General features: G+C 43.0%; 1 protein-coding gene and 1 long non-coding RNA gene across 5 annotated transcripts in view; one reads left to right on the forward strand and one right to left on the reverse strand.

Moving 5' to 3' along the window:
- LOC132825868 (uncharacterized) overlaps positions 1-15,708 on the reverse strand; it is a 34,382-nt gene extending 18,674 nt beyond the window's left edge. Inside the window, exons 1-2 of the long non-coding RNA XR_009645821.1 lie at positions 15,646-15,708; positions 12,407-12,508 (exon numbers count right to left, since the gene is read on the reverse strand). This is a non-coding gene — a long non-coding RNA (uncharacterized LOC132825868). The remainder of the gene's footprint in view (positions 1-12,406; positions 12,509-15,645) is intronic.
- The window catches only part of ttll11 (tubulin tyrosine ligase-like family, member 11), a 228,592-nt gene continuing 219,408 nt past the window's right edge, over positions 14,925-24,108 (forward strand). For all 4 annotated transcript variants that reach the window (XR_009645820.1, XM_060841449.1, XM_060841448.1 and 1 more), the window contains exon 1: positions 14,925-15,409. Coding sequence is in view for 3 of the 4 variants with exons in the window: in XM_060841449.1 (XP_060697432.1) it covers positions 15,005-15,409 (405 nt within the window). In the remaining variant the exon portion in view is untranslated. The remainder of the gene's footprint in view (positions 15,410-24,108) is intronic.

A 24,108-nucleotide genomic window follows, 5' to 3' on the forward strand; every position in this document is an offset into this window, starting at 1 on the left:
AATACAATAAATTATTGTACACAAACATGTTCAACCTCATGGCCAAGAATATCCCCGACTCCACTCTCCCCATCAAGCCAGGACGTCAACCCCAGTACAATGAGGAACGCAGGGGTCATTGCTAAGATCAGTTCTAGACATACCCCAAAATGAGGTGTGAAGTCTCGACACAGGACTACTTCTGTGTCAAACAACATCTGATAGAGAGGACTAAGCAATTCTACAACCAAAGACCATGTAAATTCTGTAGTCCTACCACATTGATTCATGAATTGTGATTAGACAATTAAATACTCATTGGAGAGGGAGGTTGCACAAATATCTCCCAACATCAATAATGGGGGACCCTGCACATCAGTGCAAAAGATAAGCTGAAGCATTTGCAGTATTCTTCAGCTAGAAGTGCTGAGTGGATGATACATCTTGGCTCCTGAGGTCAAACATCATAGATACCAGTCTTTTCGGCCAGTTTAACTTGCTCCCTGTGATATCAAGAAATGGTTGGAGGCACTGAATACTGCAAAGGCCATGGGCCCTGGCAACAATACTGATGACATGCTCCAGAACCTGATGCAAACCTAGCTAAGCTACAGTACAACTGTAACACCAGCAACTAAACAACAATGGAAACTTGCTCAGGTATGTCTTCCACACAAAAGGCAGGTCAAATCTAACCTGGCCAATTACCACCCTAGACTACACTCAATCATAACTTAAGTGATGGAAGGATCATCAACAGTGCTACCAAACACCTATTATTTAGCAATAATAGTGAGCTCAATCTGTATTCTAGTATTTGGACAACAGGTGCAGGAGTGGGCCATTCTGCCCTTCAAGCCTGCACCACCATTCAATATGATCATGGCTGATCATCCTTAATCAGTATCCTGTTCCTGCCTTATCTCCATAACCCTTGATTCCACTATCCTTGCGAGCTCTATCCAACTCTCTTAAATGAATCCAGAGACTGGGCCTCCACTGCCCTCTGGGGCAGAGTATTCCACACAGGCCACCACTCCTCTGGGTGAAGAAGTTTCTCCTCATCTCTGTCCTAAATGGTCTACTCTATTTTTAAGCTGTGTCCTCTGGTTCGGCCCTTGCCCATCAGCAGAAACGTGTTTCCTGCCTCCAGTGTGTCCAATCCTTTAATAATCTTATGTCTCAGCCATATCCCCTCTGTCTTCTAAACTCAAGGGTATACAAGCCCAGTCGCTCCAGTCTTTCAGTGTAAGGTAATCCCGCCATTCCAGGAATTGACCTCGTGAACCCATGCTGCTCTCCCTCAATAGCCAGAATGTCTTTCCTCAAATTTGGAGACCAGAACTGCACACAATACTCCAGGTGTGGTCTCACCAGGGCCCTGTACAGCTGCAGAAGAACCTCTTTGCTTCTATACTCAATCCCTCTTGTTAAGAAGGCCAGCATGCTATTAGCTGCCTTCACTACCTGCTGTACCTGCATGCTTACCTTCATTGACTGGTGTACAAGAACACCCACATCTCTCTGTACTGCCACTTTACCTAAATTGATTCCATTTAGGTAGTAATCTGCCTTCCTATTCTTGCCATCAAAGTGGATAACCATACATTTTTCCACATTAAACTGCATCTGCCATGTATCTGACCACTCACCTAACTTGTCCAGGTCATCCTGTAATGTCCTAACATCCTCATCACATTTCACCCTGCCACCCAGCTTAGTATCATCAGCAAATTTGCTAATGTTATTACTAATCCCATCTTCTATATCATTAACATATATATTGTAAAAAGCTGTGGCCCCAGTACTGATCCCTGCGGTACCCCACTGGTCACTGCCTGCCATTCCGAAATGGAGCCGTTTATCACTACTTTGTTTCCTATCAGCCAACCAACTTTCCATCCAAGTTAGTAGTTTGCCCCCAATACCATGCACCCAAATTTTGCTCTCTAACCTCCTATGTGGGACTTCATCAAAAGCTTTCTGAAAGTCCAGGTACACTACATCTACTGGATCTCTCACATCTATCTTCAGAGTTACATCCTCAAAAAATTCCAGAAGATTAGTCAAGCATGATTTCCCCTTCATAAATCCATGCTGACTCTAACCTATCCTGTTACTACTATCCAGATGTGTCTTAATTACATACTTTATAATAGACTCCAGCATCTTTCCCACCACAGGTCAGACTAACTGATCTATAATTTCCTGCTTTTTCTCTCCCACCTTTCTTAAAAAGTGGTACAACATTAGCCACCCTCCAATCTGCAGGAACTGATCCCGAATCTATCGAACTCTGGAAAATCACCAACGCATCCACGATTTCTCGAGTCACCTCCTTCAGTACCCTGGGATGTAGACCATCAGGCCCTGGGGACTTATCAACCTTCAGACCTAACAGTCTCTCCAACACCAATTCCTGACAAATATAAATTCCCTTGAATGCAGGTCCTTCAGCCACTGTTACCTCAGAGATTGCTTGTGTCTTCCCCAGTGAACACCGATCTGAAGTACCAATTCAATTCTTCTGCCATTTGTTTGTTCCCTATAATATATTCCCCTGTTTCTGTCTTCAAGGGCCCAATTTTAGTCTCAACCATTTTTTTGCCTTTCACATACCGAAAAAAAAATTAGTATCCTCCTTTTATATTATTGGCCAGTTTACCTTCGTACCTTTTTTCTCTGCGTATTTCCTTCTTAGTAATCCTCTGTTGTTCTTTGAAAGCTTCCCAGTCCTCCTTTTTTCCCACTTATCTTTGCTATGTTATACTTTTCTTCCCTCATCAGCCACCCATGCCTCCTCCTAGGATCTATCTTCCTTTTTGGAATGAACTGATCCTGCAACTTCTGCGTTATACACAGAAATATCCGCCATTGTTCCTCCACTGTCCTCCCTACTAAGGTATTGTGCCATTGAACTTTGGACAGCTCCTCCCTCATAGCTCCATAGTTCCCTTTTATTCAACAGAAATATTGTCACTTCAGATGGTACCCTCTCCCCCTCAAATTGCAGATTGAAGCTTATTGTATTATGGTCACTACTTCCCAATGGCTCCTTCACTTCGGGGTCCCTGACCAATTCTGGTTTGTTGCACAATACCAGATCCAGAATTGCCTTCTCCCATGGTAGGCTCCAGTACCAGCTGTTCTAAGAATCCATCTCGGAGGCACTCCACAAAGTCTCTTTCTTGAGGTCCAATACCATTCTAATTCTCCCAGTCTACCTGCATGTTAAAACTGTAGTAACATCTTTGCGACAGGCCAATTTCAGCTCCTGATTTAACTTGCATCCGACACCCAGACTACTGTTTGGGGGCCTGTAGATAACTCCCAAGAGGGTCTTTTACCGTTAGTATTTCTCAGCTCCATCCACGCTGACTCTACATCCCCTGATTCTAGGTTCCCCCCACGCAAGGGACTGAATATCATCACTTACCAACAAGGCCACCCCATCCCCTCTGCCCATCAGTCTGTCCTTACGATAGTACGTGTAGCCTTGAATATTCATTTCCCAGGCCCTGCCCACTTGAAGCCACGTCTGTTATCCCCACAACATCGTATCTGCCAATTTCCAAAAGAGTCTCAAGCTCATTCATCTTATTTCTAATGCTTCGTGCACTCATTCTTAATTTGTTACTGCCCTCACCCTTCCCATCAACTCCTATTTCACTCAACCTTACAGCATGATCCCTTTTCTGAGTTTTCTGCCTCATTGATACAGTTGTCTTTCTTGACTTCCCTTGTACTAAATTTCTCTCTCGATTTCCCTTTTTAAACATCCAGTTTGTCCCCTTGTTGCAGTAGCAAACCTGCCTGGCAGAATGCTGGTCCCTAACCTATTAAGGTGCAAACTGTCTCTCTTGTAGAATTTATGCTTACCACAAAACATACCCCAGTGATCCAAGAATTTAAATCCTTGCTTCCTGCACTAGTTCCCCAGCCACGCGTTCAAGTCCATCATCTCCCTGTTTCTGGCCTCAGCCTGAGGAACTGGAAGTAAACCGGAGATAACCACCCTGGACATTCTGCTTTTCAGCCTTCTTCCTAGTTCTCCGAAGTCCAGCTGTAGTATCTTCTTCCTCTACTTCCTGACATAATTTGTGCCGACATGTACCACTACCTCTGGCTCTTCACCTTCGTCCTTGAGGATTTCCTGCACTCTGTCTGTGATGTCTTTAACCCTGGCACCAGGAAGGCAACACACCATCCTTAAGTCCTGTCCGCTGCCACAAAAACCCCGGTCAGTTCCCCTCACTATGAAATCCCCTATTACCATGGCTCTTTACTGTTGTTCACCTAACTTCATAGCCAGGCTGCCACTGACTTTTTTTTTTTAATACCATGGAGTTCTTTGCTGCCAAAATTTATTATTGGCATTTTATCAAATGTCTTTTGGAGGTCTACATATACCACATCAATTGCACTACCCTCATCAATTCTTGATGTTATCTTACCAAACTGAATCAAGTTAGTCACCAAATCTATGCTGACTTTCATTACTAAATCCAGTCATCCCTTTCATCTAACCCTATTAGCATAAACTATTCCAGACATGGATGAGAGGAGGTTCATGTAGAGTATTAACCACCAAAGATGAGAGGAACGAAATTGCTGGTTGATGCATTGTATAGTCTTTAGTTTTAGAACATAGAAAAGTACAGCACAGAACTTTGGCCCACGATGTTGTACCGAGATTTAATCCTAATGTAAAATATAGTAACTTAACCTACACACCCTTCAACTCACTGACATCCATGTGCATGTCCAGCAGTCACTTCAATGTCCTCAATGACTCTGCTTCTACCAACACATTCCATGCATTCACAACTCTCTACCTCTGTCTCCTTTATACCTTCCTCCTAATATCTTTAAACTATGACTTCTCCTACCAGTCAGTCCTGCCCTGGGGAAAAGTTTCTGAATATTGACCATCTATTCCCCTCATTATTTTGTATCAGGTCTCCTCTCTTCTTCTTCTCTCCAGAGAGAAAAGTCTGAGCTTATTCAACCTTTCTTCATAAGGCAAGCCCTCCAGTCCAGGCAGCATCCTGGTAAACCTTCTTTTCACCCTCTCTCCAAAGCCTCTATCTTTCCTACAGTAGGGCGACCAGAACTGGACACAACATTCCAAGTTTGGTCTCACCAAGGACTTGCTCTTAAACTCGATCCCCCATTAATGAAAGCCAAAACACCATATGCTTTCTGAACAATCCTATCCACTTGGGTGGCAACTTTGAGGGATCTATGAACTTGCACACCCAGATCCTGTTGTTCCTCCACACTGCCAAGAATCCTGTCTTTAATCGTATATTCAGTATTCTAGTTCAACCTTCCAAAATGCATCACTTCGCATTTATCCAGGTTGAACTCCATTTGCCATTTCTCAGCCCAGCTCTGCATCCTGTCTGTCGTGCTACAGCCTGCAGTAGCCCTCTATACTATCGACGACACATCCAACCTTTGTGTCATCTGCAAATTTACTAACCTTCTCCTCCAAGTCATTTATAGAAACTAGCAAAGAGTAGTGGCCCAAGAACAGAGCTCTACGGGACACCACTCAACACTGACCTCCAGGCAGAATACTTTCCATCTACAACCACTCTCTGCCTTCTGTCAGCCAGCCAATTCTGAATCCAGATAGCCAAATCTCCCTGTATCCCATACATCCTGACTTTATGAATGAGTCTACCATGGGGAACCTTAACAAATGCCTTGCTGAAATCCATGTACATCACATCTACTGTTCGACCATCGTCAACCTGTCTTGACACCTCCTCAAAGAACTCCAGATTTGAGGCATGACCTGCCCCTCTCAAAGCCATGTTGACTATCTTTTTAATTACACTATACTTTGCCAAATAGTCATAAATCCTATCCCTCAGAATTCTTTCCAAAACTTTGCTGACCATAGATGTAAGACTGGTCTATAATTGTCAGGGATTTCCCTATTACCCTTCCAATCCTCAGGTACGACTCCTGTGGAGAGTGAGGAGGCAAATATCCTTGCCAGCTGCTTAGCAACCTCCTTTCTTGCTTCCCAGAGCAGCCTAGGATAAATCTGATCTGGCGCTGAAGACTTATCAATCTTAATGTTTTCCAAAATTTCGATCAACTTCAACTTCAATCTTGATCTGGGTCAAGACTGTCTCCCAGCTCCTCAAAGTTTTCATTTACAACAAGCTCCCTTTCCTTGGTGAAAACTGAAGCAAAAACTCTTAGGGCTTTCCCCTATCTGTTCAGACTACACACACACGTTCCCTACGCTATCCCTGATTGGCCCTACCTTCTCTCTGATCACTTTCTTATTCCTCACGTACGAGTAAAATGCCTTTGGGTTCTCCCTAATCCTTCTTGTCAAGCCTTTTTTGTGCCCCCTCCTGGCTCTCCACAGTCCAATTGAGCTCCTTTCTAGCTAGCCTGTAATCCTCTCAAGCTGTGCTAGATCCTTGCTTCCTCCACCTTATGTAAGCTGCTGCCTTCCTTTCAAGAAGTTCCTCTGTTCTCGTCATCCAAGGTTCCTTAATCTTACCCCTTCTTACCTGTCTCTGAAGAAATTTGTGCATCACTTGCAACAACTGCTCCTTAAATAGTCTCCACATGTCTGCTGTGCCCTTTGTGGAACAATTGCTCCCAGTCTGTACTTCTCAACTCCTGTCTGATAGCATCATTTCCTTTTCCCCAATTAAATATCTTACCTCAGTAACTGCTCCTTTCACTCTCCAAGGCTATGCTAAATGTGAGGCAGTTGTGATCACTTTCACCAAAGTGCTCTCCCACCATGAGATCTGACACCTGTACTGGCTTGTTGCAGAGCACCAAATCCAAAGTGGCCTCTCCCCTCGTTGGTCTGTCTACATACTGAGTAAGGAAACCCTCCTGAACACACCTGACAAAAACTGCTCCATCCAAACAATCTACGCTTAGGTTCCAGTTGAAATCACCCATAACAACCCTGTTACTTTTGTATTTTTCCAGAATCTGCTCGCCTATGAGACCTTCAATCTCTCTACTGCTAGTAGGTGGTCTGTAGAAAACCCCCAATGCAGTGGCTGTTCCTAACTTACACCCATACTGACTCAGTAGAACAACCTTCATTTCTGTAGCTGTGACGTACTCTTTGATTAGCAATGCTACACTCCCTCCTCTTTTTCCACCCTCCCTTTTCTAAACGTTCTTAAACCCTGGAAGCAACCATTCCTGCCCCTGTGAAACTCACATCTCTGTTATGGCCACAACATCGTAGCCCCAAGTACTGATCCATGCTCTAAGTTCATCACTATTATTTCAGACACTTCTTGCATTAAAGCAGACACACTTTAGCTGATCCCTTTGTTTCATCGAGTGAGAATAGATTCAATATATTCTGTCATTGTCCCATCTGCAACTGATCCCCACTCGGGCATGTGGCTCTGATTCCCACCCCCCTGCCAAACTAATTTAAACCCTCCTGAATCACAAGCAAATCTCCCATCCAGGACATTTTGTGTCCTTCCAGTTCAGGTGCAACCTGTCCTTCATGTACAGGTCCCACCTTCCCCAGAAGGTATCTGAAACCCTCCCTCCTGCACCAGCCTCACAGACATGTGTTAAGCTGCATTTGCTGATTGATCCTCATCTCACTATCTCTTTGCACCATTAGCAAACCTGAGAACACTACTCATCATGATCTTCAGCTTCCAATCTAACTCTCTAGTCACTTTTCAGATTCTCAATCCTTTTCCTGGCTGTATCATTGGTGCCAATATTTTTGGCTGCTCACCCTCCCCCCTTCAGAACTTTGTTAACCCGATCGGTGACACCCCGGACCCTGGCACCAAGGAGGCAATATACCTTCCAAGTGTCCCGTTTCTGACCACACAATCTCCTGTCAATCCGTCTAACTATTGAGTCCTCTACCACTAGTGCTTTTCTATTTTCCCCCCCCCCCCCCCCCACTTCCTTCCCTTCTATGCCACAGTGCCAGAGACCTGACAACTATGGCTTTCCCCTGGTAGGCTGTCCCCACCAGCAGTATCCAAAATAGTATACTTATTGCTGAGGGGAATCGACACCGGGGATCCCTGCTCTGATCGTCGGTTCCCTTTCCTCCCCCTGACAGTAACCCAGCTGTCCTTATCCTGTGTCTGGGGAGTGGCCACCTCCCTGTACATCCTCTCAATTTTCCCCCTCAGCCTCCTGGATGATCCGTAGTTCATCCACCTCCAGCTCCAGTTCCCTAACTTGGTTTTTGAGGAGCTGGAGTTGGGTGCACTTCTTGCAGATGTAGTTGGCAGAGACACGTAAAGTGTGTCTCACCTGCCACGTTCTGCAGGAGGAACATGCAATGGCCCTAACATCTATATCCCTCTCCTCTGATAGCCCGCACAGAACTAAACCAGGGAAGAGAAGAAAAAAAACAAATCTGAAAACTTACCCAGTTTACAGACTTAGTAAGGTTAGAGAAGGTAGTTGGGAGGGAGGCCCTGCGGTATAGGTTCTCTGGTTTAGAGCTCACCCACTTAAAAACTTCCCAGAATTCCTTCGCTCCTCCCTCGCACTTCTCAGCAAATGGCGTCCCCAATGCCTGAGGTAAGTCTTTTAAACGGTTAGACTCACCTTCCCAGAATTCCTTTGCTCTTCCCTCTCACTTCTCAGCAATTAAACTCTGGAGAGATGGTTAGGTGTGTCATGGTCAAATGGAAAACCTAAGAGGTCCTGAATTTTTTTTAAAAAACCTTATTTTGTTTAGTGGGGGGAGGGGCTTTCTAAACTAGAACTCAAGGAGAAAGAACTTGTGACCTTATAACGATTATTTCCATTGTGCCAATTAGTCCTAATCAATGCTGAGGCTAATATCATAGAAATCCAAAGTGCAGAAAGAGGCTATTCAGCCCATCAGGTCCTGCACTGACCCTCTGAAAATCATCCCAACTGCCTACTCTATCCCCAAAACCCTGCATTTACCATAGCTGATTCACCTAGCCTCCAATCCCAGGACACTAGGGAGCAATTTAGTATGGCCAATCCACCTAACTTGCACATCTTCAGACTCTGGGAGTGAACTGGAGTACCTGGAGAAAACGCAGGCAGACATGGGGACAACATGCAAACTCCACACAGTCACACAAGGCTGGAATTTAACCTGCAACTCTGCCGCTGTGAGGCAGCAGTGACAACCACTAAGCCCTCCTGAATGAATATGTAAATACAGAATCATGGAGCTGAAGAAGGGCTTGTGCCCAAAATGTTGATTCTCCTGCTCCTTGGATGCCACCTAACCTGCTGCACTTTTTCAGCAACACATATTTTCAATAAATCATAATCAACATCACACAAAGTGATGTAGTCAATGATGTGTTGTGGTTCCCAGAAGTTTGACATAATCACACCTTTACATTGTTACTGGAGCTAACATCAAGTGTAAGTCTCAAATCTAACCACGTCACCTCCTGAATGATTATTTATATACTGCACAAGAGTGCAGTATATAAATATACTTACAAGATCCTTTTTTTTTTCAAATGCAATAATATAGCAGTCACTATTGTTGGTGAAAGTTTGCACAGTTTCCTACCTTGCCTCTACAATCGTACTTAAAATAGCCTTCACTGGGTTGTGCTGCCTTGGTTACCCAACAGTCTTAGAAGCAGCAGATGCACTCCAATGATCCAAAGAAGAGAGTCATAATGGAATCAAATTGTTAACTGTTTGTCTCTTCACAGATGCCACCAAACTTGTTGTGTTTCTCCACAACATTCAGTTGCAACTTCAGATTTCCAGCATTGTACATTCTGAAAAGCAAAATACTGCCAAACTGTTTCCTACCTTGTCGAGTGACTGGTCTTCCGAGCATAATTTTCATTGGATTTGGAATATGTTGAAAGGATCCATATAAATTATTTAGTAGTACCCTCCAAACACTGAAGTTTAAAGGAAAGACATTAAAGCAGTTCTGAAGAGTTACATCAGACTCAATGTTAAGTCAGTTGATCTCAACAGATGCTGTTGGAGCTGCTCAGTTCCTTTAGCACCTGTGTTTTGTTTTATTTTATTTTATTTTGTTATATATTGCATACTAAGTGAAATAACTCCTCCGAGGCCGATACCCTGTCACCAAGTCACCCTTTATTTACACCTGACAGTGGCATACTGGGCTCATGAAAAGCTGGCCTCGTCGACATGTAACCAAGTTCGCAGTTTACCCAGCTATTCTGAAGAATGGGAGGTAGTTGCTGGTAGAAATTTTTGACCTTCTTGGCACTCTGTGCACTGCTCCACTAACTCAGCTATGCCTGCATCAAATCCTGGCCACCAGACTTAATTTCTTGCCAAGATCTTCATTTTAGTCACTCCTGGAGGAGTTCAGCTAGTATCTGGGAATGACCTTTGCTCAAGAAAATTACTTTGCTCCCCATAATAAAATGCCATCTTCTACAGTGATCTGGTCTCACCAGGTCAAGAAAGGTTTCACTTATAGTTGTGATTGCCCTTTGTTTTCTCCATCACCACCAGCCATTTTAATTTTATCCGAACCAAAAGGGTGTCCAGAAAGTTTAAAACCAGAATGGACTCTTCCAGTGGTGGCACCAGCAGTGGTGTATCCACCAGCAACAGGTGGCTCAAGGCACCAGCACTTGCTACTTGGCCTTTCTGAAGAAGGGCTCATGCCCGAAATGTCGATTCTCCTGCTCCTTGGATGCTGCCTGACCTGCTGCGTTTTTCCAGCAACACATTTTCAGCTCCTGGATGGTGTTCCAACTTGAAATTGTACACACCTAGAATGATAGCCCACTGTTGAATTCAACCACAAGCTATAGGCAGCAGCATCTGGTCCTCTTTTGAGAAGCCTTAGCAGGGGTTTGCAGTCTGTTACTATTATGCATTTATATTTGTAAAGGTATTGGTGGGACTTTCTCACACCAAGGATGACTGCCACAACCTTCCTTCTCCTATCTGGGAATATTTGTGCTCTGCGTCAGCCAAAGTACAGAAAGTGTACACTATTGGACATTCCTCTTCTTTGGGCTGTGAGCCAACAGTACCCTGATATAGTATGGGGAGGCATGACACATGAGCAACAGTGTCTCTTGGGATCATATGGTGCCAACACCTTTGATAGCTGCTTTCCACTTCCCTAAAGGCTACATCTTGGTTAAGAGACCATTTCCAAGACTAGATCTGTTATGGAGATAGGATCAAGTGCTAAGATGGAGACCAGGTTACTTATGAACTTTCAGTAATACTTCGTTAATTCAAGGTGAGGCCTAAGCTCGAGTGTAGATGTGGGAGCAGAAGTACCTTTGATTGCCCTTGTCTTCCAATGAGTATAACTCAGTTTTGTCGACTCTGCAGCCCAATTAGGTGACTTGGGATGCCTGGAACAGATATCTTTTTCCCAAGGCATATCTTGCCTGTTTTTTAAGTCTACAGACAAGTCAAAGTTCTCTAACTGCTCCTTATTAATCTTCCCTGTTCTTAGCATAAGACTGGTTCTACAATCATTAATACAGCCACACTGGTATCAAATCTCACTAGTACTGGGTGACCATTTAACCAGACATTTATTTTGGTTCTGATTTGATTACTGAATAACTTAACTGTTCCAAGCCAGATGTAAGTGGGCTTTCCAGGGAGTGCACTTTTTTTTTAAACCAGCCTATCCGTTCTCTTATTCAATTTAGATCCAGTGGGACTCGAGTCTGCACATCAGTGGCAACTACAATGCCTTGCCAGTCCAAATCCTGAAGAAAATTGTAACCATTTGGTGAAGGCATGGCTTTGTTTTGGAGTTTTGCTGTGGGCTGACCTCGCGTCCCTCTGTTCAGGACATGCCCTGAGTTAAGCTATCCCATTGCCTTCACTCAAGTGATGATCTCCAAACTCTGCCAGCTTGGCAAGGGGGGTCCACTTCTTCCATTGGCATACCCTGTAACTCCAGCTTCACACCACATTTTCTAATGACAAAAGCAGTTGTAAGTGCCTGTTTTGAAGTCTAGTTGGGCTTCAAATTAGTAGGTGCTTTTGCATAATTACATTATTAATCCCACATACCAAATGGTCTGTCAATGTCTCATTAAGGGTTAAACCAAGTCCAATGTTTCTGACAATGGTATTCACGTCATCAAAAATCCTGACAGATTCTCCTTGTTCTTGAGTTAAAACCTCTGGTATCACAGAATTACAGGAGATTTGGGGGTCACAATATGTCTTAACTAAATCCATCAACTCAAAGGTTTTAATATCTAGTGCCTCAGAACTTTAGGCCCCAAGTAACTGAAAAAGTATTAGTCCACAAATTATCAGGGAAACGACTGATTGATTACTTTTCATCTGTCCCAATATTATTTGCCCAGAAAAAATGTCTTTCCATATACTGGGCCTAGTCTTTGATATCAGGTTTGAATGAGTCAAGCTTCCCAAATAACTGCAAATTGCCAGAAATGCTTACCCCAATTCAGAGACCATTGTGGCAAGAGAATTTCTTCAGCGGCATTTTTTGTTTCTTCTTGTCACCAATGAAGTAACTCTACCGAGGCTGGTCTTCCATCACCTTTTATTTACAAAAGACAAAGAAAATCACAGCACAGGACCAGGCCCTTTGGCCCTCCATGCCTATACTGATTCAGATCCTCTATCTAAACCTGTCACCTAATTTCTAAGGGTCTGTACCCCTCTGCTCCCTGCCCATTTGTATAACTGTCTAGATACATCTTAAATGATGTTATCGTGTCCACTTCCACTGGCAACATGTTCCAGGCACTCACCACCCTCTGCAGAAAGAACTTTCCACACATCTCCCCTAAACATTTCCCCTCTCACTTTGAACTCTTAACTCCTAGTAATTGAGTCCCCCACTTTGGGGAAAAAAGTTTCTTGCTATTCTCCTTGACTATACCTCTCATGATTTTATAGACCAAAATCAGGATCCCCTCAACCTCCAACTTTCTGATGAAAATAATCCTAATCTATTCAACCTCTCATCATAGCTAGTGCCCTCCATACCAGGCAACATCCTGATGAACCTCCTCTGCACCTTTTCCAAAGCATCCACATATTTTTGGTAATGTGACAACCAGTACTTTATGCAGTATTTCAAGTGTGGCCAAACCAAACAACTGTAACATGACCTGCCAACTCTTTACTTGTGAGAAACAGAACTCCCTCTCAAATCAGCCTGAGACAAAGCCTAGGAAACAAGAACAATTTATTACGGCCTTGCAAGTACCGGACGCCTCTGCAATCAAGCAAAAATGTGCACGTAACAAAACATGTAAAACTTTCTTTGTTCAGTTTGCAGGTTGCTGAATCACGCCTCCCTTTTCTCATTTGGTCTAATCTCATCCTATCATAAGCCAGTTACCTCACTTGTTTTTCTAGTTTTTTAAATCTGGCCATCCTGCTGCCCTTGTATGTCTGCATTCTTGTTCCTTGTTTGTTACAGCTTGTTCTTTTTATCCAGTTTCTCTTATCATACTATAAGCTTTATTGTGAAATGGCCCTGCTGCTGCTTTTGTGGTCAGCTACAACCCTTCAGTTATTTCCTAGCTTAAAACCATTTTCTTTAAAATACCCTCTATATTCATTAAAGTCTTAGCCTTAAGTATGCTGCAAGAATCCTGTGACTGTGTTTTGTGTAATGTTCCCCTTCCCCTCTTTTTTTCCCCCCCCCAACACCCCCTCACCCATCTGCAAAAACATCTCTCATCACCACCACCACCACCTGCAGAAACTACATTTCTAATCTCCCACATACTCAATGCCCCTTACTTTATCCCATTGCAAAAAAGACATCTGTTTAGATGACATAGGAAAAAGCATACAGAAAAGGGGTACAGCAAGAGAACTATTATCCCTGCAGGTATTTAGGGACTTTTCAGTGTATAATTGTCATTAATTAAATACTAACTGTGGTGTGTAATTACTATAACAAAATTATTTTTGTAAAATTTATGCTTTCAGCAAAAAGCTGAGATAACTGAAATGCTTGAGCTATACAAAATGATACAGTTAATGAAATGTTCAAGGATGGAATGTACCAGCAGAATTGATACAAAATGTTAAACCAAATCTAGATGTACATTTCTTTTATCAACAGTATGTGTCAACACTTACAGAAAGAAAAGATTGCTAACCTGGGGGTGTGGGGGAGTAATAAGGGTGAAGCACAGCTGGGCAGTGGTCTGGCATAGTAAGAGAGATTGGGTAATTTTAGGAGGCTAGAGAGATGACCTCACTCAGCTCAAAGGGTGTAACTGTACACTAACCTAAGTTCTAATTTGCTCAATTGCTTTGTGTAGTTGCAGCCCATATTTGCAAGTCTTGTTTCTAGATTTGTTGGTCTCATCTAAAATTTATTGAGTTTGTTTCTTACACATCTGTATAATACTTGCCACTGGCACAGCTTCCTCAAATCCAGCTCTGAGTGAGCAGACCCTCTGGACTCCTGTTTACCTTTGTGGGAATAGAGCGCTTTTTCTAATCAACCTGTTCAGAGATGTGATTACACACCCCTGGAGGAGGTGGCACTTGAATTTGGGTCACTTGATCCATGGATAGGGATACTACCACTGTGCCACAGGTGGGCCCCTGTAATAATCAGTCAGCACAAATGGCAGTGGTAGGATTCAAACCCATACATCATTTTGTGGCTGGAAGCTAAATCCAGTACCTTGTACCACTCAGGTACACAACCAGACCCTGGACTCCTGTTCATCTGTCAGCCAGGGCTCCCTGATTCGACCACATTAACAAGCCCCAATCTATTGTGAGGTCCACCTGGCTAGAAGCACGACATGAAGATTATTGTGACGTGGGTGTTGAAGATAAAAAGCCTTCGCTGTTCCACAGACTGTCACCACACCATCTCCGTCCTTTTTTTAAAAAAAACTCCTTTCTCATCGTTGGCGCTATGAGTTTCTCGGCTTCCGTTGCGGGCCGTTGCGCTGTCAACCAAGCCGCGTAAACAATGGGAGCGCGCGCAGGGGATGGGGCGCGAGGCGGGCGGTTGGTGGTTTAAAGGGACACAGTGCGAGGCCGAGCTCGAGCTATGAATCAGGCGGCGGCAGTGGGGGGCAGCGAGGCCGAGGCTGAGCTTCAACCTGAACCTGAACCCGAGCCCCTGCTCAGCTCAGCGCCCCCGGCCGTGGCCAAAGAAGAGCAAAAGTGGCCCGGCTCTGCATCTGTCCCCGCCTCCGGGGCCAAAGAGAAGACGACCTCAACAGTCCCGCTGCTGCCGCCGCCCCCGGGGTTGCCTCTGGCGGCTCGCAGAGCCTTAGCGTCGCTGAGCGAAGAGGCGTCAAAGCTGCGGCGCTCTCGGAGATCGGAGGAGGGCAAACCGGGCCGTCACGGCCGGCAGAAGAAAACCAAGCGCGTCGTGACTGTAGACACCTCCAAAGCCAAGACTTCATCCGAGGCGCTAAAGATTTGTATCCAGCAGCTGAAGTGGAAGGAGGTAGGAGCGTATCACTTAGTGTGTGTCCAGTTGTCCTTCTCTGTTTTGAAGAGGTTTTTTGAAGTTTTTTTTGGCCTACTTCTAAGCAAACCAAAAGGTGCCAGTATGTTGTTTTGAGTCAGAATGTTTAAACACGAACTCCAGGCCATCTTATACAATTGGCAGTCACCAAGCTATCGCCATTTAAATAATACTCATTGTGCATTTCTTACAGAAGTTGATCATTTCACACTTACCCACATTGACCCAAATCGTCCACATCCAAGCGTCATTTAGCTCCAAGGGTAGTGCTGGATTATTGTCAACAGGAAATTTTACTATTTCCCCATCCCATCTTTGAGGACATGTGCAATTAAAATTTCACTTGATGGACAGCAAGGTGGGACAATGTGCGTGTGTCATCTCTTTGAAACAGCTACTAGTTAGTCCTGTTCCCCTTCTCTTTGTCTGGTGTCCTGGAGATTTCTTAAAAGTTGTAATTCTACATTGCAGTGGTACTATTTACAGTTATCAAGTTCTTTTGTTCCCTTGTCCAAAAGCGAAGTATTGCAGAGGCTAGAAGTCTACAATGAAAATAAATTCTGAGGAATACTTGGCAGCATCAGTGATATGATAAGAGAATGAACTGTAATATTTCCAAGTTTGTTGTAACATAAAGCCATGATAGACTGAGAGTAGTGAGGAGGATGTGGATGCTTCAATGTGATTTAGCCAAGTTGAGTGAATGGGTAAATACCTACCCAATGTGGGTAAGTGTGAAATGATCAACTTCTGTAGGAAATGCACAGAGTATTATTTAAATGGTGATAGCTTGGTGACTGTCAATTGTATAAGATGACCTAGAGTTCTTGTACTCCTGCCACTCAAAGTCTGCTTGCAGATGCAGCAAGCAGTTAGGAAATTAAATGGTATGTTAATTTTTATTGCAAGGGAATTTGACTACAGAAGCAAGGGTGTCTTACTGCAGCTATACAGGGCTGTGGTGAGACCACATCTGATGTATTGCATGCAGTTTTGATCTCCTTATCTTTTTAAGAAGATAAACAGATTTGCCCAAGAGTGAGTGTGGTGAAAGTTTACCTATGATCCCTGGAATGGCAGAGTTGTTGTTTTGAGGAGAGCTTGAATTGAGTGTTCCTATATTCATGGAGTTCAGAAAAATGAGAAGGGATTGCATTGAAATATATACAGTTGGAGCAAAGACCCAGACTAAAAGTGGGTGGGCCAAAATATTTAATAAATGAAGTATAATTGGGGGAGGGGGGAAATGTAAGATTGTCCACTTTAGTAGGAAACATAGAAAAGCAGGATATTTAGATACTAACTAAAGAATTGCTGAGCTGGAAGGTTCATTTTTAGACGTTTAGTCACCATACCAGGTAACATCTTCAGTGAGCCTCCAGACGAAGCACTGAAGCACTGCTGATTATTCCTACTTTCTGTTTGGGTTTCTTTGGGTTGGTGATGTCATTTCCTGTTTTTTTTTCTCTCGGGGGTGGTAAATCGGGTCCAAGTCAATATATTTGTTGATAGAGTTCTAGTTGGAATGCCATGTGTCTCAAAATTCTCATGCTTGTCTCTGTTTGGCTTGTCCTAGGATGGGTGTGTTGTCCCAGTCGAAGTAGCATCCTTCCACATCTGTATGTAATGATACTAGTGAGAGAGGGTCATGTCGTTTTGAGGCTAGTTGATGTTCATGTATCATGGACACATTGACTTGGACCTGATTTACCACCCCCTGAGAAAAAGAACAGGAAATGAAATCACCAACCCAAAGATATAAATAGAAAGCAGGAATCATCAGCAGTGCTTCGTCCAGGGGCTCACTGAAGATGTTACCTAGTATGGTGATGAAACGTCTGAAAATGAACCTTCCAGCTCAGCGCGCAAACCTACATCCAGAACCTCAACCTGAGCTACAATTCTTCTCAAAACTCACTAAGACTAAAGAATGCTGCAATACAGAATCATGACTAAACTGACTATGGTCTTGCTTCCACTTTACTGACTTTTGATTCCTAGCGATTAGGTACAACATAATTATGAAGGCATAATTATGTCTGATCATAAAAGTAGGGATATCTCATTAAACTTGTACAGCACATTGGTGAGACAGCTCTTGCAGTTTTGTCACCTTATTTAAGGACAGACTTGTACAAGAAGCAACTCCATGAAGGTTCTTGGGTTAATTTCTGGGTTGAGGGTTTTGTCTTGTGAGACAATGCTGTGCAGGTTGGAATCATACACATTGGAGTTAAGAATGAAATGTGATCTTATTCAAACATTAATTCTGACAGGGCCTGATGGGCTAGTTGTTGAGATATTTTCTGTCATGGGGAATCAAGAACCAGTGGTCGCAGTTTCAAAAGAGTGCATCTGGGAAAAGTAACAAACAGTGAAATTCACAACTGATCTTGGAGGAACTGGCTAAGTTCACAGCACAGAATCGGATAAGTGTATTGTTTTAAGTGTGGCCTACAGAAGGTCTGCAGTAGTTAGTAGAGTGGGTTCTTTCTTGATATTTTTTGAGATATGTCTCTTCGTGAAACTTAAAATATAAGCCATAACTATTAGTTTAACCTGGGGCAGTGATTTGTGGGCATGGTTACGAACATGGGACTGGAATATCATAGCAATTGCAGAAACATGGCTCAGGGATGGGCAAGACTGGCAGCTTACTGTTCCAGGATACAAATGCTACAGGAAGAATTAAAAGAGGAGGGGGAGTGGTGTTTTTGATAAGGGACAGCATTACAGCTGTGGTGAGGGAGGATATTCCTGGAAATACATTCAGGGAAGTTATGTGGGTGGAACTCAGAAATAAGAAAGGGATGATAACCTTATTAGGATTGTATTATAGACCCCCTAATAGTCAGAGGGAAATTGAGAAACAAACTTGTAAGGAGATGTCAGCTATCTGTAAGAATAATAGGGTCATTATGGTAGTGGATTGTAACTTTCCAAACATAGACTGGGACTGCCATAGTGTTTAGGGTTTAGATGGAGAGGAATTTGTAAGTGTGTACAAGAAAGTTTTCTGATTCAGTATGTGGATGTACCTACTAGAGAGGGTACAAAACTTGATCTACTCTGAGCAAATAAGGCAGGGCAGGTTACTGAGGTGTCAGTGGGGGAGCACTTTAGAGCCAGCAACCACAATTCTATTAGATTTAAAATAGTGATGGAAAAGGATAGTAAAAAGTGAGGTCTGCAGATGCTGGAGATAAGAGCTGAAAATGTGTTGCTGGTTAAAACACAGCAGGTTAGGCAGCATCCAAGGAACAGGAAATTCGACGTTTCGGGCCAGAGCCCTTCCTGATGATGCTGTGCTTTAACCAGCAACACATTTTCAACATGGAAAAGGATAGACCAGATCAAAAAGTTGGAGTTCTAAATTGGAGACAGGCCAATTTTGACGATTAGGCAAGAACTTTCAAATGCTGATTGGGAGCAGATGTTCGCAGATAAAGGGACGAATGTAAAATTGGAAGCCTTCAGAAATCCGATAACGAGGATCCAGAGAAACTATGTTCCTGTTAGAGTGAAAGGAAAGGCTGGTCGGTATAGGGAATGCTGGGTGACTAAATAAATTGAGGGTTTGGTTAAGAAAAAGAAGGAAGCATATGTAAGGTAATAAACAGGATAGATTGAGTGAATCCTTAGAGTATAAAGACAGTAGGAGTATACTTAAAAGGGAAATCACATGGGCAAAAAGGGGACATGAGATAGCTTTGGCAAATAGAATTAAGGAGAATCCAAGGGGTTTTACAAATACATTAAGGACAAAAGGGCAACTAAGGAGAGAATACAGCCCCTCAAAGATCAACATAGTGGCCTTTGTGTGGAGCCACAGAAAATGGGGGAGATACTAAATGAATATTTTGCATCAGTATTTACTGTGGAAAAGGATATGGAAGATATAGACTGTAGGGAAATAGATGGTGACACCTTGCAAAATGACCATATTACAGAGGAGGAAGTGCTGGATGTCTTAAAATGCATAAAGGTGGATAAATTGCGAGGACCTGATCAGGTGTACCCTAGAACTCTGGGAATGGAGAGAAGTGATTGCTGGGCCTCTTGCTGCGATATTTGTATCATTGATAGTGAGGTGCCAGAAGACCGAAGGTTGGCAAACGTGGTGCCACTGTTTAAGAAGGGTGGTGAGGACAAGCCAAGGAACTGTAGACCAGTGAGCATGACCTCAGTGGTGGGCAAGTTGTTGGAGGGAATCCTGAGGGACAGGATGTGCATGTATATGGAAAGGCAAGGACTGATTAGGGATAGTCAACATGGCTTTGTACGTGGGAAATCATGTCTCAAACACTTGATTGAGGTTTTTTTGAAGAAGTAACAAAGAAGATTGATGAGGGCAGAGCAGTAGCTGTGATCTGTATGGACTTCAGTAAGGCGTTTGACAAGGTTTTACATGGGAGACTGATTAGCAAGGTTAGATCTCACAGAATACAGGGAAAACTAGCCATTTGGATACAGAACTGGCTCAAAGGTAGAAGACAGAGGGTGGTGGTGGAGGGTTGTTTTTCCAACTGGATGTCTGTGACCAGTGGAGTGCCACAAAGATCGATGCTGGGTCCTCTACTTTTTGTATTTACATAAATGATTTGGATGCTAGCATAAGAGGTACAGTTAGTAAGTTTGCAGATGACACCAAAATTGGAGGTGTGGTGGACAGCGAAGAAGGATACCTCAAATTACAACAGAGTCTTGACCAGATGGGCCAATGGGCTGAGAAGTAGCAGATGGAGTTTAATTCAGATAAATGCGAGGTGCTGCATTTTGGGAAAGCAAGTCTTTGCAGGACTTAAACATTTAATGGTAAGGTCCTAGGGAGTGTTGCTGAACAAAGAGACCTTGGAGTGCAGGTTCATAGCTCCGTGAAAGTGGAGTCATGGGTAGATAGGATAGTGAAGAAGGCGTTTGGTATGCTTTCTTTTATTGGTCAGAGTATTGAGTACAGGAGTTGGGAGGTCATGTTGCGGCTATACAGGACATTGGTTAGGCCACTGTTGGAATATTGCGTGCAATTCTGGTCTCCTTCCTATCGGAGAGATGTTGTGAAACTTGAAAAGGTTCAGAAAAGTTTGTAGGGATGTTGCCAGGATTGGAGGATTTGAGCTATAGGGAGAGGCTGAATAGGCTGTGGCTTTTTTTCCATGGAGCATCGGATGCTGAGGAGTGATCTAATAGAGGTTTACAAATTGTGAGGGGCAAATAGACAAAGTCTTTTCCCTGGGGTCAGGGAGTTCTGAATTAGAGGGCATATGTTTAGGGTGAGAGGGGAAAGATGTGAAAGAGACCTAAGGGCAATGTTTTCACACAGAGGGTGGTATGTGTATAGAATGAGCTGCCAGAGGACATGGTGGAGACTGGTACAATTGCAACATTTAAGAGGCATCTGGATGGGTATATGAATAGGAAGGGTTTGGAGGGAAATGGGCCGAGTGCTGGCAGGTTGGACTAGATTGGGTTGGGATATCTGGTCAGCATGGAAAGGTTGGACCGAAGGGTCTGTTTCCATGCTGTACATCTCTGAGGCTAAGAAATCTCCCATTAAAACAGAAGAAGAAGAAGAATGTCTTCCAAAGGATTCTCATTTACAGAGAGCAATGGAAGTTGGATCATTTCAATGCATCAAGATTAAGTTTTACAGATTTTTAATGAAGAAAGAAGTCAGGAATCAAAAGTCAGGAAGGTGGAAGCAAGGCTGCAGTCAGTTCAGCCATGATCTTATTGGAGCAACCCTACAAGGAGAGGTGTATGGCCTTCTTCTGCTCCTATTTTTATGTTCTTATGAACTCTATTCCTTGTGGTATTCTCATCTGGAGAAGCCACGAGTGTAGAAGTAGATAATACTGCGTGTTCTGTCTCCAGGACTGCCCAGATTTGCTTAGGCTATATTGTCAATGGACAAGAAGTGCAATGTTTTTGAAATTTAAATGTTAAGGTTTGTCTGTCGTCTTCCAGTTGGATTTAATGGATTCCAATTCTCCTGATATCTTGGTCATAATGTATCCGCAAATAACTTGCTGTGTGCACATTGTGTCTCTTATTGCTTTATCTGAATCTGCAGCTGCATCAATTTTTTTTGTTGTTGCACAATACTGCACTCCAAAGTTGCCATTCTGAAATATTAAAGGGTTAATTTGTTCTGTAGATACATAAGAAATTAGATGTCCCAGAGGTGGTATGTTTTTCTGTCTGTCTGGCAGGCAGGATATGACCACTTAATCAAACTCTGTTTCTGCTACTGTTTTAGGAAATAACCTAATCACTCACTGTTTTTGGGTGGCATGTGACCTTGGGGGAGTAGCAGGGAATTGTCTTGCATGCATGACTGACTGTGATGTAAAACCCTGTACAAAGGGAGGACTATTCTTTTGTTCAGGGAGCCTCACTTGATTTGCTCCACAAGCATCATGAAGCGTGTTAAGTGATCCTCCAAAGGCTGGTACTTAAAACAGAATTTGATGTATTGCAGTTGCATCAAGCAGGTAAGGATCTCAAGGGAATCTAACAATTCAAAATATAGCAATCAAATGAGGTTATTTCTTCAGTGTTTATTTTGAGCAAATGGCCACTGAGTTTTTTTACTATCACTTATTGAAATCCTGTGTTCACTGATACATAATTGTTATGTTAAAGTACGAGCCAGGAGGGAATGTGAGAAGTCTTTGGCAGGTAGGATCAAGGAAAACGTTAAAGCTTTTGATAGGTATATCAGGAATAAAAGAATGACTGACTAAAGAAAAATTAGGTCCAATCAAGGATAGTGGGAAGCTGTGCATGGAGTCAAGAGATAGGGGAAGTGCTAAATGAATATTTTTCATCAGTGTTCATACATGAAAAAGACAATGTTGTCGAGGAGAATACTGAGGTACTGGCTATTGGTCTAGATGGGCTTAAAGTTCACAAGGAGGTGTTAGCAATTCTAGGAAGTGTGAAAATAGATAAATTCCCTGAGCTAGATGGGATTCATCCTAGGATTCTCTGGGAAGCCAGGAAGGAGATCGTCATTGTCTATAGGAATAGTGCCAAATGACTGGAGGACAGTAAATGTTGTCCCCTTGCTCAAAAAGGGGAGTAGAGACAACTCTGGTAATTATAGACTAGTGAGCCTTACTTCAGTTGTGGGTAGAGTGTTGGAAAAGATTATAAGGGATAGGATTTATAATCATCTGGAGAGGAATAAGTTGACTCTGGATTATCAACAGTTTTCTGAAGGGTAGGTTATGCCTCACAAACCTTTTATTGAGTTCTTTTGAGATGGTGACCAAACCGGTGGATGAGGGTAAAGCAATTGATGTGGTGTATATGGATTTCATTAAGGCGTATGATAAGGTTCCCCACGGTAGGCTATTGTACAAAAATAAGGCAGTTTGGATCAGAAATTGGCTAGCTGAAAGAAGACAGGTGGTGGTCGATGGGAAATGTTCATCCTGGGGTTCAATTACTATACTGCAAGGATCTGTTTTGGGGCCACTGCTTTTGGTCATTTATAAAAATGATTGGTTATAGATGAGGGTGTAGAAAGATGGATTAGTAAATTTGTGGTTGACACTAAGGTGGGTGGAGTTGTGGATAGTGCTGAATGAATGTTGCATGTTACAGATGGATATAGATAAGCTGCAGAGCTAGGCTGAGAGGTGGCGAATGGAGTTTAATGTAGAAAAGTATGAGGTGATTGACTTTGGAAGGAGTAACGGGAATAGAATACCAACCTAATGGCAAGATTCTTGGTAATGTAGATGAGCAGAGAGATATCGGTGTCTAGGTACGTAGATCCCTAAAAGTGGAACACCCCTACAGTGGTGCAACAGTAGCAGACTCTCCAACTTTAAGGGCATTTAAATGGTCATTCCATAAACATATGGATGAAAATCGAATAGTGTAGGATAGATGGGCGTTACATTGTTGCACCGACCTGTAGAACCATTGAGGGCCAAAGGGTCTGTGCAGCACTATTATGTTCTATGCAAACTGGTTATTTATACATATTGCAATTCCTGTAGTTTGATGGGCAACCTGATCAACCCTACTGGCAACTTTGTATTTAAGGCCCTGGCCAACTGCTAACTGTGTAAACCTGATTAAATTTTATACAGCTCGTTTTTGTACAATGCGACGGTTGTGTTCTTGCACAACCTACATAGAAAAATCATGCTTTAGAAACAGCCCTTAGTGTTGGCAATTGCAACTGCATTACAGCCAACACACACACACTTTAAAAGTTTGCACTTTAAAAAGTGTCCCCAGTTCGTCAATCGCATTAATGAAACATGCATAACAGGACTTTTGGAGATTGCTGCCATTTGTCTCACATGCTAGAATTTACTGGTGTGTGTATATATAGTTTGGATCTTATCCTTTTATAGGCACAAGGGATTTGTTCATATATTGTGCCTTTTTTAACCGAGGAAAGTGTCATGGAAACATTCAATTGTTGTTGTATTCCTCTTAGACTGATTTTGTCATTGTGCTGCTATCTCACAGGTATGAGGTGTTTTTAGCTAAATAAGATAATCAATTAACCGTTTCTGCTGCATCTCCATGCCAATCATGGTTGAGCAAACTGCACCCTTTTCTCATGCCATATAAATTGCTGTTCCCTTTTCAAGTTTTTGCTTTGTGTGTCAGTTTTTATAGGTGCAAGATGAAAAGTTTCATCTTTGTCTTTTAGC

The sequence above is a fragment of the Hemiscyllium ocellatum genome, chromosome 21 (genome assembly GCF_020745735.1).
Source record: "Hemiscyllium ocellatum isolate sHemOce1 chromosome 21, sHemOce1.pat.X.cur, whole genome shotgun sequence".
Classification (NCBI taxonomy): domain Eukaryota; kingdom Metazoa; phylum Chordata; class Chondrichthyes; order Orectolobiformes; family Hemiscylliidae; genus Hemiscyllium; species Hemiscyllium ocellatum.